Here is a 19,500-nt window from a genome sequence, read left to right as displayed (position 1 = left end):
GTGAGAGGGGTACTAGTCAGTAGTGAATTTTAGCGATGGAAAGAAAAGCTACTTATTGTGTCCCTCTTAAGCATCAGAACAAGACAGTTTTACCTACAAAAGAAAGTACAGCCCTGAAGTATTCTGGTTGACATTTCCCCAGATTTCCTTCATAGCTTTCCCTTTTTTCCTCTCAAAAGTCCTCCTTCTCCCATAGTTTTCAGTCATGACCACTCTCCTTGCTGCCTTGTTCCCCCTTTACTGGTAAACAGGGTGAAGTGAACAGACAGCATGTGGGGCTCAACTGTGGCCTGAATGTCATTACATGTGCAGACTGCTACCCTCCCCTAAATATGTACAGTACTTCCAAAGAGGGGCAAGAAGGATCAGGAGAGGGGGTTGGATTTCAGGGAGCATCAAAGATAAAGATCAGTTGGGGTTTTGAAAACAGGATTGCCAGAAGACATTTTTCTGACTGAAAGAATTTTTTACATCGGTAAAGCCAGTAAGAAACTGTGTCTTTACCACTACTCATGAAAAATGTAAGATAAATCTTATACTACCCTGAAAAAAGTCTCACAGCACAGGAAACATAATTCAACAAAAGACAGTGTCTGAACCAAGGAACAGGACAGTTCCAGTGACAGCCTTGCATGTAAGCGGGTCTGTAGCATCAGTTTTCAAAAAACAGTCAAAGATTGTAGAGGTCTGAAGTATTGCACAGAAAGAAGAGACAGGATGGCAGCAGTCAGACTCAGTCTTTATTCATCCTGTAACAGTTTTGTGCCAAAGCTGAATTGACAAGACAAGAGTTAGCTTATGCATATCCTAAAATATAACTACTGGTCCTAACCTGTTCCTGGATAGTTTTAACAAGTATTTTTCAAGCATCAAACAGTAATTTTTGTTCTTGGTCAAAGGAGAAAGATAATTTATTCTTTTAAATTGTTTTTAAACATGCACTTTAAGATGTAACTTTGGAGACGAGAACTAACCTTAGCAAGAAGACTTCTGGGACAGTTTTGGAAGACAATGTAGACAAGACACAGTATCAGATGTTCATCAAAAAGTGCTTCCATACCAACTATGAAATGACAAACTAGACTGTTGGAACAACTCCACAAAAATATATGCTGATTTAAAGTTCCTAAATAAAATATTTTTTTCATATTCCTAAATCTTCACTTAACGGTGATGACATTTGAGGAAAAGCCATTCAGGCTTCAAAGAAAAGAAAGTCAGACTTTCCTTTATCTTATCACATTTTAAAGTACATTATCCTTTTTTTTTTTTTTTTTTTTTTTTTTCCCCTCCCTAAAAACAACGATCTTGTGCTCAATTTCACTTGCCTATAACCATGGAACGGCTGAAAACAAACCTACAGTTCCTTACAAATTCTGAAACAACTCTTCTAAACTTAGGAAGACATGAAGTCAGATTTACAAGGATTTGGGTACCTGAACACAAGATGTACTTAAGCCGTGTAAAGTAAATCAATTAAAACAAATCAAAATTCTTGATTTGTTAATATGGTTTGCATACATGTGCATTTTTCTACAAATATTTGTGTACCAGCTCCCTATGACCCATGAATCTAACTTCCCCAGCTACAAACATCTTTGAGCCTTAAGTGAGCTGTATTCTAAAAACACTCACTTCTTTTCACCATTTTTTAAAATAAGCATTCAATATTACTATAAAATTTAATCTTAGACTGAGTTTCCTTTAACCCAAGAAAATGGAGATACGAAATTAATGACACTGGAGGGTGACATCTAGGTTTTTTTCTGGGCTTTCTGTTTCAGCCAAATCACAAATAGATTCTTTAATTACTCTTCAGATTTTACTTCTGCTGCAGAATTAAAAGAAATAGAGATTAGTGTTACCATTTAACTCTTGACATTTGGGGACTTCTGCATGTGGCTGGGAAAAACCATGAGGCACAACTTTTCAATAGCAGCATGCAACGCTGCAGATCGGGAGTGATTTGAAAACTAACAGAAATCTGGAGGCCAGTGTCGATATTACAGTCACTCCAAAATCAGAACACAAACTGCTAAAGCAGAAATTTACTCCTCTAGCAAGAAAGTTTCACTCAAAATTGGAATAGATAACTTAATGCTCACAGAGGTTTATTAGTTATCTATCATAAGCACAGTTCAGCAGCCATTACAGTTTTTTCAGAGTAGCCAAGGGAAATAAAAATTATTGGAGACTATAAACTTATACTTGTGATAGTAGACTACTCACAATCTGTAAAATATTTCATTGTGTGTACATTGAAAAACAAAATATTGTCAAGCACACACAAAGGATGTTTTTCTGCAAGAATACATTAATTGTGAGGTTTTAACAACAAAAACTTGTAAATACAACATGAAAGTCACAGCTCACTACAGAAAAAGCAGGGGTCACTCAGCTTTGGGGTTTGTTTTTTTTTTTCCTTAAGGAAAAGAGTGAGGCAGGTCTGTGTGCAGAGGGGTGCATTTCCAGTCATATAAGCATCTGGAAAGAAGGTCCAGTTGAGAAGAAAGACCAGAGAAAGAGCATTTCAGAACTGTGTGCAGAGTCAAGACTGTTTAAAGTGTGGTGGTGGAGACACTTAAATAGACCTATAACATTTCCATGACTTACTCTCCTTTCATTGTGATCTATCCATGAAATGCCTTAAAAATTACCATGAAATATAACCAGTCTCCTACTTCTTTGCAGAGGTCACAGCTGTGTTATGACAAGAATTGTTTTAGTGAAACTGACTAGAGAGCATTTGCATCCTGCACTTTAATCTTAAAAGCCATCGTTTAATAGTTCAACAATTATATTCAATTGTCAAGTTCTACAATCACATTTAATCATCAAGAACTACTTCTGGGCCATGATTGCACTATCTGTTATGTGAAACAATGTTAGAGTCTGATTGATTCTTGTGTGAGACATCGTGGGCAAACTTGGCTCCCTTACAAGATAAGCATGGCGACATGGTATAAATCCTGTACTCTGAGATCCACTCACACTTTTTTCAGGCTCTATAAATTTTGTTTAGGGTATGAAAAAAAGTCTTTGAAATAAAGATGAAAAGGAAGAAATAAAGTCTGGACACCATTCATGAAAGAGGAGTGGAAGGGGCTCACTTAAGAAAATACAGGAATAGGCCCTCAACGGTCCCTTCAGTCCTTTGCTTTGGCCATTAAATTGTAAAGAGAAATTCCTGATAGCAAGGGATAATCACTGGCATCTGCAGTGTTTCTCAGAAGTTGCCATGTAATATGGCTGTAAATTATCCTAAAGTGCTGCTCAGTAATAACATTTGCAGAAAACTACATCTCAGCAGAATTGAATTATTGATGGCACCACTGATATTTGTAGATTATTTTTAGATCATTAAGCAAATTATTTTCCATCATTACTCAATTGTTTTCTTAGTTGAATAGCTGTTATATATGAAACACACTTGCTTAATGTAAAATACTGCATGGAAGTCTGGTCATCAAATTATCTTCTAGTCACAAAAAATGTAATACTTTGACATAGTGCCTAATTTATCTTTTACATAGTTACACTGAGGTGCATGAACTGTTCAGCAAGTAGAACGTATCCAAGAAGTCCTGGGCTATAAATTGTTGGATTTACTGAAGTTTAAATGAACCTTCAAGCAGTAGTTTCTCATTTCCTGGCTTGTGGACAACAGCTGTAACCACAGTAAAATGCCAGGTTTTGGCAGAGCAGAAGAGAGTATACAGAGATAAAAGAAAGTAGTTTGGAAAATTCAGTGGTTGCAATGTATAGTAAAATAATTATTTTAATAAATTAGTGCTGTTACTAATGAAATGCCATATTCAATTTAGAAAAGTCTTCTAAACATTGACATCTCTAATGGCAGCCACAATAATCTGCAAAATCAACACAGTGAACTTTGAATCATTTTCATAATACGTAAAATGCAATTATTTGGTAGGTGAAAGTCAGCATATTCGTTATTTCTAACATCCTCGTATTTCAGAGGGAGATGATAAAATTAGCTACTGATTAATGACACTTCGCAGTTAGACAATGTTGGTGTTGCACAGCCCATGTACTAGAACTCATGCAGGATTTCTGGAAAGTTTATATAGCTTGGTTCTAGTACAATTTAAATTGCAACATCTTTTTTTTTTTTTTTTCTTTTTTTCTTTCTTTCTTTCTTACTCTTCATACATAGGAGAAATGTATGTAAGATCAGGACAGCTTTCTTGTCCTTTGGGCTGTGCTCTATCCATTGCTGCATTTCTTCTTCACCACACAAATCTTACTTAATTGGACTAAGATACTGTAAACTTGCCTAGTTTACTAGTCAGTTTCACTAAAACTTGCCTAACAGAAAAGCTAAATTTAAGACTCACATCAGGGAACAAAATAAAAGAGATCTGAATACAGTGCCTAAACTTGCTGTAATTAGCTCTTCAGGTCTACAGACTGAGGGTGAAATTTCTTGGATGTTTTTGTTGGGGAGTGGGAATGTAAACTTTGCTTCTAGACTAAAGAATGCAGATTTAAATAAACAAGGTGACTTTATGAAGGTTGGCAGTGCAGCTTTGGAGAACTCCTCTTATGCCTCCATGCCCTCACCAGCTTTTCTCAGTTCTGTCTTTAGTGTCTTTTATTCATTTTTATGTAATTTCTAATAGGTGTAAAGTACTTAAAGATGCACTACAATAATGTTGTGGGTCACTATTTGCCGATATGATTTCCAGGTTTGCAGAGGATTTTGGTGAAACTGCAGAAGGTTCTTCCCCTTGCTCTCTTCTCAGAAACTTAATAAGTTCTCTTGTTTCTTACTGTTAAGACCATAAGGTCATCAAGCAGCAGACTTGGTTTATGAAGAAAACTGAAAATTAAATTGCAGTTTGTCAGAAAAAAAGAACACTTGAAAAGACCACTCACCTTTTGTATTGCCTTGCATCATTACTAACCTACTTATTCTTTAAAGCAAGCCTGCATGTCTTTGGATTCAAGTTACAATGGTATCTTAATACTGACACTTCATAGGAATCTTCCTAAAATAACCATTTTAATTGGAAGTAAGAATCAGTAAGTGGGGAAAAAAAGAAGGATGATAAGTCATTTATCTGAAATGTGTCTTCTAACATACAAAGTGCTGGAAGAAGAGAAAATGATTGAAGGAGATTAAAAATGGACCATTAGGTACCACCACCCAAAGCTTAAGCACTCTCTATGCAAACAGTTGAGCGCTACCAGCGTAGCGTTAACTGAATTTATCTTCCTAACATTTCTAAAATAAAAAAGAAAACCAAAATAACCTCAGAGTCAGGACCCCGAGGGAAGAATATTCACTGCATCTATGAATAAAACACAACAGGCACAGGACCACTTAGCTATCTGATCTTAAACGCCTGAATTAGAACTAAACAGAAGGTTGTTGAAGGAGGGGAAGTGCCCAGAGAAATGAAAAGCATATAAAGATATTACACAACAGCAAGTCTCCGGGTTTGACCATCTTACTTTTGAAACTCTTTTACCTGGTAAAGAAGACCTAGAAGAAATGATGGACTAATGCTGTACCATTTTCTTGTTCAGAATAGGTTTCTAGAGAATAAGCAACCAAAATCACACCTTTTACTTGAAAACAAAGTACTGAAAAACAAGAAACAGATTGAAATTCATGAAAAAAGTACTTGGAAGTAATTAAGAACATTTGCAGAATAATTTCATTTTCTGCTGCTCACCAGTCAGCTAAAATAATAACCAGTAACCTACAGTTCCCCTGTTTTTCCCAGCTATGGCAACTTCAGCATGCAGTCATCATATATGTATTACACTGTTTCCTTTAAGAATCTTTAGGATAAAGATTACTCTCTTACTGAAACTTGCTAAAGAAAGAGTACCACATCCAAGCTAAAAAGATGAAGAGAATTGAAGAACTAAAGGAGTAAGGAATTATGCTTTCAAAGTAAATACTCCTGATAGGTCGAGGGACGTGATCCTTCTGCTCTACTCTGCCCTGGTGAGGCCGCATCTGGAGTGCTGTGACCAGTTCTGGGCTCCCCAGGTCAAGAGAGACAGGGAGCTGCTGCAGAGGGTCCAGCAGAGGGCTGTGAAGATGATGAGGGGATGGAGCATCTCCCTTGTGAGGAAAGGCTGAGAGAGCTGGGCCTGTGTAGCCTGGAGAAAACTGAGAGGGGATCTTATCCATGTCTACAAATATCTTCAGGGCAGGTGTCAGGAGGATGGGGCCAGGCTCTTTTCAGTGGTGTTCAGTGACAGGACAATGGGCAAGAGGCACAAACTGAAACACAGGCAGTTCCACCAGAATATGAGGAAAGTCTTGTTTACTTTGAGGGTGGCAGCACTAAACCAGGTTGCCCAGAGAGCCTGTGGATTCTCCTTCTCTGGAGACTTTCAAAACACATCTGGATGTGATTCTGTGCAACCTGCTGTAGGTGAACCTGCTTTAGCAAAGGGTTGGACTAGATGGTCTCCAGAGGCCCCTTTCCAACCCCAAGTGTTCTCTGATTTTGTAACCTTTCCAGGCTGTCTGTCTGCTTTGACTCTGATGAAATTTTATTTCAGTTCCTCCTAGACCCTGTTCTATCAAACTATACTCCATGCTCTTTATACATTTGTAATCTTATCTTCCCATCTTGTCTTGGTTACCTTCTCAAGGTTATCCAGCATGTTTGGTAACCATCCTGTTGACATTAAAGAAGGACAATTTTTCTTTGTTGAAATCATCCTTAAAATGCTTCTTTAATCAGATGTCTGCTAGTAGGAGGCCACAAAATTATTAAGTCCTCTTCAATTTTGTTAATCTGTCTTTTCATGGAATGGTGTGAAGCAATGTCAGAAAACTCACTTAAGTAGTGGAACTCCTGTTACCAGGGAACTGCACAGCCCTGCGTGGACTCACAGGGGACTGCTGGAAAGAAGGGTATATTCAGCAGTAAAGAGAGCCCAGCTAACACCGCTATTCTCCCTCGGAGTATGCACAGGCACAGAATACTTTACTGAGGGTCAGGTCAGATATAGAGGTTCAACACCCAAAACATCATGAAATGGAACCTACATGCAAAATCTTGTCCCAGTGGAATAAATTGCAAATATTCCATTCACTACAATGAGGTGACTTCACAGTCTGACATTTTCCATTTCTAAAGTACAGGGTACTTCAGTGGTATGATATAACACAACAATGATATGATTCAGGATGTTTGGAGATCTAAAGCAAGCCTTACATGACAAACAAATGAAAATGTTCATATTAAACCTTGGAAAGCAAAGTGTAAACTCCTCATTTCAAAGGTGCTGTGCTCACTTTCAAGCACACACACAAAAATATCTCTGACAGAAAAGTGAGTTGGTAGGTGTATTTTCTGAAGTATACAACCATCCTTACCTGCATTTCTTGGCAAAAGGATGCAGTTGGTCCGAAAAGAATCTGACACTGTTCATCTGCAGTGTATGTCATTCCTGGGAGCTTGGAGGGAATAATCACAGCATTGAGGCTTTGAGGATTCGTCTGTAGCAGACAGTTACTGGCCTTTGACCTGGCAATATGCAGAGATTCGTACACTGAGCAAAAGACTAAAAAGTCTGATTGTCATGCTGACTTAAACATGCATTTGATATTAGAACAACATGGACTCTTAAGATTTTATAATTTCTCGGCATTGGGCTGTCATTCAGAGAAATGACTCCATATAAATTAATATGGCTTACTTGATATAAGTTAACAGTGTGTTCTGATATTGCACATGTGCAGAAAGACAATATAATTTATCAGCTATAATAGGAATTTCATGAAAGCCCTAGACAACATTTTAGTGTAAAATAACTGATTAAAGTTTGGATAGAGGTTTAGACAATTATAAAAAAGTAGACAACTTATAATGCATAAACAGCTGTGTAGTTTAGTTCTCACATCTAGCAGGACCTCAGATTAATCACTTTGATCATATATATACACACATTTAAAAATCATACATTTCTAAGCTGGTAGTAAGAAATTTAACTTTCAAAAACTGAAGAAAAATATTTCAAAATACTTAAACCACTTAACACATCAAGTCATGGGTTTGATTTCTGTCTAGATTCAATACAAATGTGTCAGAATGACACAACTTATACTAACTATTCCAGTGTCATAAAGCAGACATTTTGGGGACTGCTTAACTGTTGTAAGTAAATTCTCAACAGATACATTTATAAACTTAATAAAGCAACAGAGCTTCAGGGAAAACATCACTTTTAATAGCTATAGACTAAAACTAAATGTTTTCATTTGGTTTCTAGGCATACTGTTCTCTATTAAATATCTCATGTTGAATTTCTATTAAAAAATTAACATAGTGTAATTATATTGCATGGCTTGATATTGAACCACACAACATAGATCAGAGAATCTACATAATGTTCATAGGTCACTCAGTGTCCAATAGTCCTCAATACACAGCATCTTAATATTTTAAAAACATATTTACACATGTATAAAGTTATATACATGTATAATGTATATATAATTAACAGATGAAAATATAAAAATACAAGTATTTGCTGAAAACAGATTTTAATCAGTCAAGTGCTACACAGTTCATGATTACTTAGATTATTCTAATGGATTATGCAAACACAAATCTCCCACAGAAGTGGTAAAAAAATATTGAAAACTTATTATTTCAGGATATTTATGCAACTATTTATACATGACATGCAGTAAGAGTTCTTTTTCTTGAATGATATACCTGAGAAATCTTTCCAGATCTTCCCTGCTGCACCGAGACCATGAAACATCCCCAAGATTCTGTCCTTTAATCCACTCCCCAGACATGATGTGGAGGCCATCTGCACAGGATGGGTGGTCATTGTCGTGGTTGATCCCCATGCTGAATTTTGAAGTTATTAAAAGTAAACCAAAGCACAACAAAATAACAAGTTGTTTTCTAAATGTTTGTAAGTTAAAACACTTGCAAGAGGCTATGAAAACCTCATGTATATTACACGAAATCTCTCTTGATTTTTTTTCCACACCTTTCACAGAATTACCTGAACTATGTAAGGAGCACAGTTCTATCCTGGAGGTGAAAGTGAAGCCTCATTCATTTGATGAGAAATATTACATACTAATCAGCTGTTCAGTATACACTTTAGACAACTTTTTGAATGTTCAGAACTGCACAACTACTTTAGGCTTAAAGAACTGTACTTCTCTCGCTAATGGGTAACAAAAATACTGGGAATTTACTTTCTGAGATCAGTGAATCATTCAGTATTTTGGCAGTGACTCTGTCTTAATTCCATACGGAACTGGTTTGCTGAAATTTTATAGAATAGTAAAATGCTTACTAGTTTAATGTATTATTATTGTATCTAAAAAAAATCACCTAAATCTACTGTTAGAAATAACACTGAGGAAGCAATTCAATGGATTTTGCTTTTAAAGACTTAACATTGTAGGCATTCCAGTGAGTTCTCACACAGGGCACTGAAATGAAAAATTCTATGAAAAATCTCCTTGAAGTTTCTGCTTTAACTGAAAGCTCACTGTCCACTCTCATTTACACAACCAGCAAACAGTGAGGAAGAAAGAAGGTAGATTTAAATAAAACTAAAGTTTTCAAAATTAGCTAAGTGGATACGTTAAGTATCCACACAAAGTGGACTGGCATTAAGAGAAACTAAATACTCTCAGCTGGTTTTGAAGATTTGTAAATGAGCGTGGGACTACTTTGCAGAGCACTTGATTCACAGCAGTGCTGGAATTTTGCAGCCCTAGTCTGCCCTGCAGAAAAGCAAAACTTTACAGTGAATAAAGCTTTATACCTTGTTTTGATTCCTTCAGCCAAAGAGCAGTCAAATTGCTTAGAGACTGCACAGATAGAAGTTTGCCACTTTTGTAGAAAAACTGGAGTACATCATGCTTCTCCATATTTCACAACACTGCAGTGCCAAAGGGCAAAAGAGGTCTGCCACCTGCCACCAAAAACACCAGTTCACTTTTCTTTTCTATCCCCAAACCCCCCCATGACTAGATCAAATTCTGTTTTGTTTTACAAGATGCAATACCTTATGTTTACTAATGAAATGGATTTAAAGGCTGTGTAGGGCTTTATCTTCCCTATCAGAGTGTCAGTCTTTCACAGAGACATTTACACCCCACAACCTGGAGCACTGGAACAGCTGCCTCTGCAGGAATTGGGTAATTTTGTTAGTTGCGAAACAAATCTTTCTGATTCTCATCTTAGCTTCTGCCTTTTCCTGAACTGTCTGAACGGGACAAAACAACTACTTGAAAATGACTTTGCACATTTCTTGCTTCCTTACATGCCTCACATGCAGAATTTAAGATGTTCTTATCTCCATAGTTATAGCCACTAGAACTATGGAGGAAGACACAGAAAGTCTAATGACAGTTTTCTGCCTGCACAAGAAATAGATTTTGCTTACAACTCTACTGCAAAAGTACTCATTTATCAGTATCATATATACACTATGGTTTGAAATAAAGCATTTACAATATACAAGTACACAAAATCTTGTTGATACAAATTATTATAGAATCAATGGCTCCCATTTATGCAGTGGGAATTAACACATTTATGTGATATTTAAAACATTTTTTAAAAATTAGAAATACCCTCCCCCCAAATAATTTCTGATTACTATTATTTCCCATTCACTCTGCAGAGCAATTCTTGAAGTCAGACGTTGTCACAAATTAGTCTGTAAAATCACCCAGAAAAATGTGTGCTGAGCTGAACCAAGATCTTTGCTGTTTCAAAACCCAATTCCACTAGCCACCATTACATACAAACAGTAGTGTAACCTTTTTTTCCAATCTATTACCACAGAAGCATTCTGTACAGTCTATTAGTACATGAATGCTGAGGACAACATTGCCTTTTAAGTTAAGATGTGGTAAAAAATGTACTTTTAACAACTGTGTATATCAGCAACATTAAGCATTAATAAAAAAAAAAAATAAATCCAACCATCTTCTAGTACTTCAGCTGCTATACTTTTAGAATACTTCTGTTCTGCTTTGATATCCAAATGCAGTTCAAAATACCTACATTAATTCAATGGTATTCATTCCTCAATGCACTTCCATCTCCAAATTAAGTACACCTAACAAAATACCCGGGAAGCAGTGAAGAACACTATTGAAGCCTTCAACTACCAGAATGAACAGCTACTTTAAAAGGAAAGTACAAGTCATTATGTGAACATCAACTGATTAAATTGCAAGACAATATGTGAAGGGTATGCTAAAGTAACAACAGAATGTGCACTTAAACATTCTCAGAAATCTTTTCCTCAGTATGTACCACTGATCTCTTCTATAGCATGGTAATGACTATCTACTTCTATCTGACCTCGTATCAATTACAAGAGCACATAAAAGTAGATATGCAGTAGTACTAACTTCTGATTTCTTCCACCAGATCACATTATATGTGTGGTGAAAGAAAGTTGAACGGTCATTGCTATCTCCCTATCCAGCAAAAGAGTAAGTAGTGCAAGCACATATATCTACTTCCTCATTAACAAGCAAGGATATAACAATATTTGATGCTCACACTGGTGGTCATGGAATTTTCTAGTCTTCCTTGCTGTACCGTCTACGCAAAAGAGACTACATCCCTTCACTGAAACAAAAGCACAGCAGAAACTGTGTTTGTGTGGGGGGCTGTTCTGTGCTCTTCCTACAGAATTTATTATGCTAGCACTGGGCACATTGCCCTGTCTGTCTATAAGCTCTTTTCTCCCACAGCTGTGATCATTCAACATCATGCAAGGTAAAACAACACCATGTGTAAGTGGGAGGAAGACAAGAGTAAGAGGATAACTTTTATAATAGTATGAAAAAACCCATAATTAACAAAGATGAGGATGCTGCACTTTAGCAAGTAGTAGATCGTATCTATATGGAAATACATCAAAATCTGTTTTAAGAACAGAAGTGTTATTTTTTCACTGGTATATAAAAATGCTCCACCCATTCTAGTTAAAGACTGTGTAAGAGCAGATACAATATGAAAGCAGGAATCGTCCCGTGGAATGCATTCCCTAACTAAAATATTAGTAATATTTCAACTCACACTATGCAACTAAACTGTATTTTAATAATCTCAGTTTAAAAGTATTTTGACAAAGAGCCTTGGTCAAATAAACCCCACTGACATTATACATGGTTGTCAAGTCAACTGAAAAAATATTTTTATTTAATAAAACCTCTAAAACTTGTTTAAAAAACACAGCCAGGTTTGGTTTGGGTTTTTTTTTTTGTGATATGCAGGAAGTCAGAACAATCTCTACTAAATTTTGAAGATGACCCCTATTGGTGTTTAATATGCAGTAGGAACAGTACAAAGAAAAATCTCTAACCTCTCTGTGCTTAGAAGTCAGAATTAACAACTCAGGCCACCAATAGTAGGAGACAAATATTAGTTCCATTTTTCAATTAAAGAGTAATTCTTTTACAGTTGACTACTGCTGTAATTATATGCATAGAGCTGGATTCAAGATAGATGACAGCATCTCTCCTGTCATCAAGGGAATAGGTTATATGCTTACAGGCACAAAACGCATTCCAGTGTTAATGCACATATTGAAAAATTACCGAGTACCACACTTTGATTTGATTTTATTATAGCCTAGTTTTAAGACATAAAAGCTCTTTTAAGTCTCAACAAAGGGTCCTCAGTCATTATGGTATATTTAAATAAGTTAAATAAGGCTATACACACACCTTCTGGAAATAATCAGGCCTGAATTGTGAAGTGCTATTTTATATTTATTGCCACTGTAAGACTCCAAAATTTTCCTACATATGCAACATTCATGGCATCATGAATTTGCTCAGTGACACCACAGTCTTCCAGGTGGAAAGCTTTTGATTAGTGATTAATTATTTTAATGCACTTTGCAAATGGTAGATGATGACCTGGTTATCACCATCACATTCCACTCAAAGGCATGGTAGTGCAGCTGAACAAGAATGATGCTGTTGAACTAGAAACAGGCAATGCAGGCACAAAGACAAAGTAGTAGCAAAAACTTAATATAGGAATAATTAATTGGGTGAGTTCAGCTAGATGTGGAGAATACATTTAGGTCCATCTGCAAATCATAAAAAACTAGAATTAAAAAGATTAAAAAGAACTGCTACTGCTTTGTGTTTTACAGTCACTAACATTGAGACAAGTTAGGAAATAAGAGATGGATTAGGAAAACTGTAAGTGCAAGTTCTGAAGGAACCAGAAGTAGGTTGTTAAATATTAAGTATAATAAATAAATTCCCAAATCCTAGAAGGTAACAGTTCAATTCAAGAGATAAAAGCAGCAGAGGAATGATGAATGTAAACTGCAGTTCCAGAATAATGGTACTAATTTAAGCCCAGAACAGAATGAAAACTATCCAAAAAACTTTCCCTTTGTGAAGGAAATAGTAAACCTCTGAATGCAGCTGCCAGCTTATACCTGTATGTAGATGGGATCAGGGTGCCACCTGATTTCTTTCAAAATTATTTTTTTATAAATGGTTGCTATATAGCATTTGTACATTTACTGCAATTATTATCCTACTGATTTTTTTTTCAATTCTAGAAAATAAATCACAGATATATAATGGATTGTACCAATTTAAACCCCCCAACAACAACTAAAAAGCATTATTAACCACAGCGTTATCCTCCCTCTTATTTCTCCTTTTCCTTTTTGTCATCAGTATGTGCAATACTGCCATACTATGTTAGAACAAACAAAACTTCTTAAACTATGGACTTGGAAATGACAAGATTTAAAAGCTTATGTGGCATTTAACAGTACAATGACTGTTCCAACAATCTCTCTAATCTGAAATTTTCCATGTAACACTATCACAAGGATCTATTTGATAAGTGAAAATAACAGCATTCATTTGACTATCACAGACAGGGAGACGGAATCTGCACTACTTTGTTAGCACTTGTATCACACTTTTTTGACAAAAAAATTTTATCACACTGCTATCTTTACAGAGAAAATGATATAAATAACAGGTAGAGTAGCTGATTTCTATAAGCTATTTTAAAGTATTAACGCAAAAAATGTATTGATATATGTAATTTGCCTTTTTTAACATCCCAGTTAGTATGACTTTTTAATAAGTGTTTAAAAACATACAAGGGCTTCACAGACCATTGCATAAATGGCATAAGACACATGCTTCTACTTGTAAATGAATTATTTATCTTAAAGTGAATTGAAAGGCAAGAAACCCAGCTACAGAAAAAATACAATGTTAAAAGGTAGAAGATTATTTCTTTTGGAAAAACTTTGTCTTCGAAGGAAGCATCTGCTGGACAAGGAAAGCTCAATCTTCTTGTTAATAATTTGATGATGAAAAGAAAAAAAAAATATCAAAAGAGATACATTTAGCCAATTAATATTTCTCTTCTGTGAATTATTGTTTGGTCTCCAGGATGTTGGCAACTCAGATTACATTTTCAATCTTAAAACAACTGGGTAAAAAATACATGTACACTACTATACCTATAATTATACATATACTGCATGCTACTATCCAGCTGAGTTTGTAACTTTTGCTAAACAGCTACTTTCTTTACTACTCCAACACTTTTACCATCATGCTTCAAGAAGATCTAGACATAGGACTGTGTCATGGTCCTTTGACTGAAGTATATAAATAATGTAAAGCTTTGATGCGACAGATGTATTAGGCATCATAACGAAGATACATATTGCCCCTTGCTGATGTTTTTTACAGAGAGTATATAATACAGGAAAAGTATTAATTTATGGCAAATACAATACCCATCCTGCAAACTGCAGTATTTCAAGATAAACAATTAAGTCTATGGTTTATGTCTATGGTTTAATCTTATGCCAAGGGAAAAATTTTACACAGAACATTTCTTCAAATTGAAGAAAATATGCCATGAGGAAAAATACTTTGAGCTATCATGTACTTAGTGAATAGACAAAAAAAAAGTTTCCTTATTAACAAAAAAACACTGAAACTATTATGATCTTTTGCCAACTTTTTCACAGCTATTTTAAATATATCAGACTATCAGGTAAGCCTATGCCTCCTGTAAGGCTGTTGTTCAGTTACTAACTGTTCAGTTTACAAATGTTATACTAAGGAAAATAAACTATAAATCCATCTTGGAATATTATAATCTGGCAGAAATGGACACCTTGATACCTCACGAGAGAAAGAACTGACTAATCTAAATTTAAAGTACAAAACTACTGTATCTTTTTAACTCACTAAAAATGCTGATGCAGTGCTATTTCATTGCCTCAGTGCTTCATTTCTTCCTGAGCTGCTTTTCTCTTTGCCTGTCTAGCTACCAGCAAAAAGCTAATGAGATTTGATTTCTGCTAGGCATTCTTCTGATATGTTTGCATAAAATAAGATCTTTCTTCAGCCTCTGACTCTTCCTAGAATTGGACTAAGCAAAACTATTTTTTCTCATGGTTTTCAATCACCATATAAATTTTGAGAGTAAGAGTAAATGGAAATGCAAAGCATGTAATAAACTGCATCCTTTTCTGTCATCTCTAATTTCAAGTGCATTTTGTTGGACGATTTCCAGACCACTGGGAAGTTTGGTATGATATATCCATCTGCCCAGTAAGCTTCTAGGCTGATTTAAATCAGCATAACTTCATGACTGTGGAACACAGACACCTACTTCAATATGCATGCAAGAAGACCAGAGACAGAGACTATCCATTTTTAAAGAACTCGCGTACTAAAACATGAAAACCGAATGACAGAATCTAAGGTGATCTCAAGGACCTTGTGACTGCCCTTTTGGGACCATGCTATTTTTTTGCCATTGCTTTCTATTTACTACTGTTGGAGATGTATTAAATGTCCTGCTTGTATTGAACATCAAAAAAATAGGGGGGGGAGAGAGAGAGAGAGAGAGAGAGAGAGAGACGCTTTAAAAAAAAAGCTTTACAAATCAGTCCATGCACTGTGGATTTTTGTTGCAATAACTTTGAACAGTTATCTTATGGATTCTTTTCCTAGTCTAACAGAAAAAAGGGCAGTATTTGTGATGAAACTACTGGGATGATTGAAATAAAGAATATGTAATGCTGAAATGCAATACAAATTGAAAACTCCCTATTACCTTTTATCAAAACAATAACTAAGAAAAGCATTGTATCTTTCTTGTTAAGAGTAAATTCAATAAAAGTAGTTTCTTATTAAATCGGTACTAACTATGCTTTATAGATAAAATTTCCTGTAAAGTGAACATTTTTGAACAAACAGCACAGAAATTTTTACCACAGATAGTAAAAATATATTAAAAATAATATAAAAATATATCCATGTTTTATGGAGCTATCCACAAACTGCAGAGAAACGTAGTCATTTCTCTGTAAAAAGTAGTAAAAATTTCATACTCTGGTTCACTGTCATGAGATCATCTATTATTGCATTTATTATTAATTTCTGAATGAACTAAAATATTCTAAGCATGCAGAAAAATTAATCTCTCTTCTCAGAGCAGAAAATTGCACTACAGATAGAAAGTCCTTTTTTTTTCCTTTGTGGTAAAACACCATTAAAGTGTCACTTGTTTACTTTCTAATTTATTCTAAAAAAATTCTTACACCACATTCTGGAATCTAAAATAAAATTAATTAAATAATTATGCAAATAAGAACAGGACAATATGTTGCATGGCTAGAAGTCAACTATCTCCTTTATGAAAAGAAAGATCCTATGGAATCAGGTAATTTCAGCAGTGTGATTCAAATCATGGACTGTTCATCTAAATTGTGTTTTCAGTAATAAAAGATGTATTCTGTTAATAAAGGTACCAACAATTCTATCCTAATATAGACACATTTCCCTGTCTGGGAAAACAACAGTAAGCTATGCTTATCATGTGGTAGTAGGAATTAAAAACTGCCTTTGCAGTCTGTCCCAGAAAAGGGGAAGGCACATGGAAGGGGAAGGACTCTTTTTATCATGCATAAGAAAGACTGCTGTCACTGACAAAGTGGACAGAAAGTTTTTTTCCATTTTTTTCCAAATGAATCCCCCCCAAAACCCTTTCCTGGTGAAGCTACCCTTTGAGACAGTTGCTGGACTAACTGGTAGAAGAATCAAAATTCTTGGTATACTCCACAGATAGGTATTTTGAAAAGAGTAAAACAGTGTCACTGTCCTGTAAAACCTCTCTACGTTTCTTTCTCGAGATAGAAGAGTCATTAAAATATAAACAGTGTGGTCTGTATGAATATCTACCCAGGTATCAAGCAAGGCTTCATTCTTTCTCTCACAGCTGAACAATGAGGTGTCAAAATAAATGTTAAATGAACACTTTGACATAACATCTGAGACAAAATTCCATGTGCCAAATGCCTATATTTAGTGATCCTTACAAATATGAATCCTAGCCTGCACAATTTTATTAGTGGAAGTGACCACTACTGCTCCTGAAGTTTCTCATTACACTTGTGATTCAATGATTTTCAAGATGCAAGGTCTTCTATCGAACCTAAATGATACCTTTGCTTTCCATGTACTAATCTTGCTCCTTCTAAAACACAAATTCAATTCTGAAATTATACTTTATTACTTTTGTTGATTTTATTGTGTTCTGTTCTGTTATCATATTTTGGAACACGATAACAAAAATGCATGGAGTAACTGGTGCTCTAATTATTGGGTGGTTTGGGTCAGAAGAGACCTTAAAGATCATTTAGATCCACCCTGGCTGCTATGAGCAGGGACACCTTCCACTGGACCAGGTTGCTCAAAACCCCATCCAACTGGCCTAGAACTCCTTCAGGGATGGGGCATCCACAACTTCTCTGCACAACCTCTTCCAGGGGCTCACCAGCCTCATAGTGAGGAATTGCTCCCTAGTACCTAATCTAAATCTACCCTCTTTCAGTTTTAAGCCATTACCCCTTGTCCTATCACTTGATGCCCTTGTCAAAAGTCCCTCTCCAGCTTTCTTGCAGGCCCTCTAGGTACTGGAAGGCTCCAATAAGGTCTCACTGCAATCTTCTCTTCTCCAGGCTGATCCACACCAGCCGCCTTAGCCTGTCTTCACAGAAGAGGTGCTCCATCCCTCTGATCACCTTTGTGACCCTCCTCCAATGTCCTTCTTTTGTTGGGGCCCCAGAACTGAATGCAATGCTGCAGGTGGGGTATCATGGAAACAGAGCAGAGGGAGAGAATCACCTCCCTCAACCTGCTGGTCACACTTCTGATGCAGCCCAGGATTCTGTTAGGTTTCTGGACTGCAAGCACACATTGTTGGGCCACGCTGAGCTTTTCATCCACCAGCACCCGCAAGTCCTTCTCAGGGCTGCTCTCAGTCCATTTTCTGTTCAGCCTGTACTCGTGCTTGGGATTGCCTCAACGCACATGCAGGACCTTGCACTTAGCCTTGTTGAATTTCATGAGGTTTGCATGAGTGGAACTGTGAAGCCTGTCAAGGTGCCTCTGGACGGCAACCCTTCCCTCCAGCATGCTGACCACACCACACAGCTTGGTGTCTTTGGCAAACTTGTTGAGAGTGCCCACAATCCCACTGTCCATGTCACCAACAATGATGTTAAACAATGCCGATCCCAGTACTGACCCCTGAGGAATGTCACTTGACACTGGTCTCCACTTGGACATCAAGCTGCTGACCACAACATTTTGTGTACAACCCTCCAGCCATTTCCTTATCCACAGAGCAGTCCGTCTGTCAAATCCACATCTCTCCAGTTTAGAGACAAGGATGTCATGCAGGGCAGTGTCAAAAGCTTTGCAGAAGTCCAGATAGATGACATCAGTCACCCTTCCCTCATCCACTAACACTGTAATCCCATTGTAGAAGGCCACCAGATTTGTCAGGCACAACTTGCCCTTAGTCAAGCCATGCTGGCTGTCCCGTCACCTCCTTATTTTCAATGTGCCTTAACATAGTTTCCAGGAGGATCTGCTCCGTGATCTTGCCAGGAACAGACATGAGACTGACTGGCCTATAGTTCCCTGGATCTTCCTTTTTTCTTTTCTTAAATATGAGAGTTTTGTTTCCCCTTTTACAGTCACTAAAAACTTCACCAGACTGCCATGACTTTTCAAATATGATGGAGAGTGGCTTAACCACCTCATCTGCCAGTTCCCTCAGGACTGCAGATTTATCTCATCAGGACCTATGGACTTGTGCACCTTCACATTCTTTAGATGTTCTTGAACTTGATCTTTTCCTACCGCAGGCAGTTCTTCATTTTCTCAGTTGCTGCCTTTGTCTTCTGCAGTGCGGCAGGACCACTTGCCAGTGAAGAACGAGACAAAAAAGTCATTGAGTACCCTCAGCATCCTCCCCGTCTCAGGTAACCAGATCTCCCCTCTCCTTCCAGATGGGGTCCACATTTTCCCTAGCCTTCCTTCTATCAGCGATGTACCTATAGAAGCTTTTCTTGCTGCCCTTGATGTCCCTGGCCAGATTTAATTCTATCAGGGCTTTAGCTTTTCTAACCTGGTCCCTGGCTGCT

At 36.7% G+C, this 19,500-nt stretch overlaps 1 protein-coding gene across 1 annotated transcript in view; it reads right to left on the bottom strand.

Annotated features, from left to right (window-relative positions):
- ADAMTS19 (ADAM metallopeptidase with thrombospondin type 1 motif 19) overlaps positions 1–19,500 on the bottom strand; it is a gene marked incomplete at its 5' end in the record, with an annotated part of 150,682 nt that overhangs the window by 53,811 nt on the left and 77,371 nt on the right. The window contains 2 exons of the mRNA XM_037373887.1: positions 7,370–7,520; positions 8,715–8,855. Of these exons, the coding sequence (XP_037229784.1) occupies positions 7,370–7,520; positions 8,715–8,855 (292 nt within the window). The remainder of the gene's footprint in view (positions 1–7,369; positions 7,521–8,714; positions 8,856–19,500) is intronic.

Source organism: Falco rusticolus, chromosome Z (genome assembly GCF_015220075.1).
Source record: "Falco rusticolus isolate bFalRus1 chromosome Z, bFalRus1.pri, whole genome shotgun sequence".
NCBI classification, from domain to species: domain Eukaryota; kingdom Metazoa; phylum Chordata; class Aves; order Falconiformes; family Falconidae; genus Falco; species Falco rusticolus.
The sequence above is the reverse complement of the archived record's forward strand: the minus strand, read 5'-3'. Positions and strand labels throughout refer to the sequence as shown.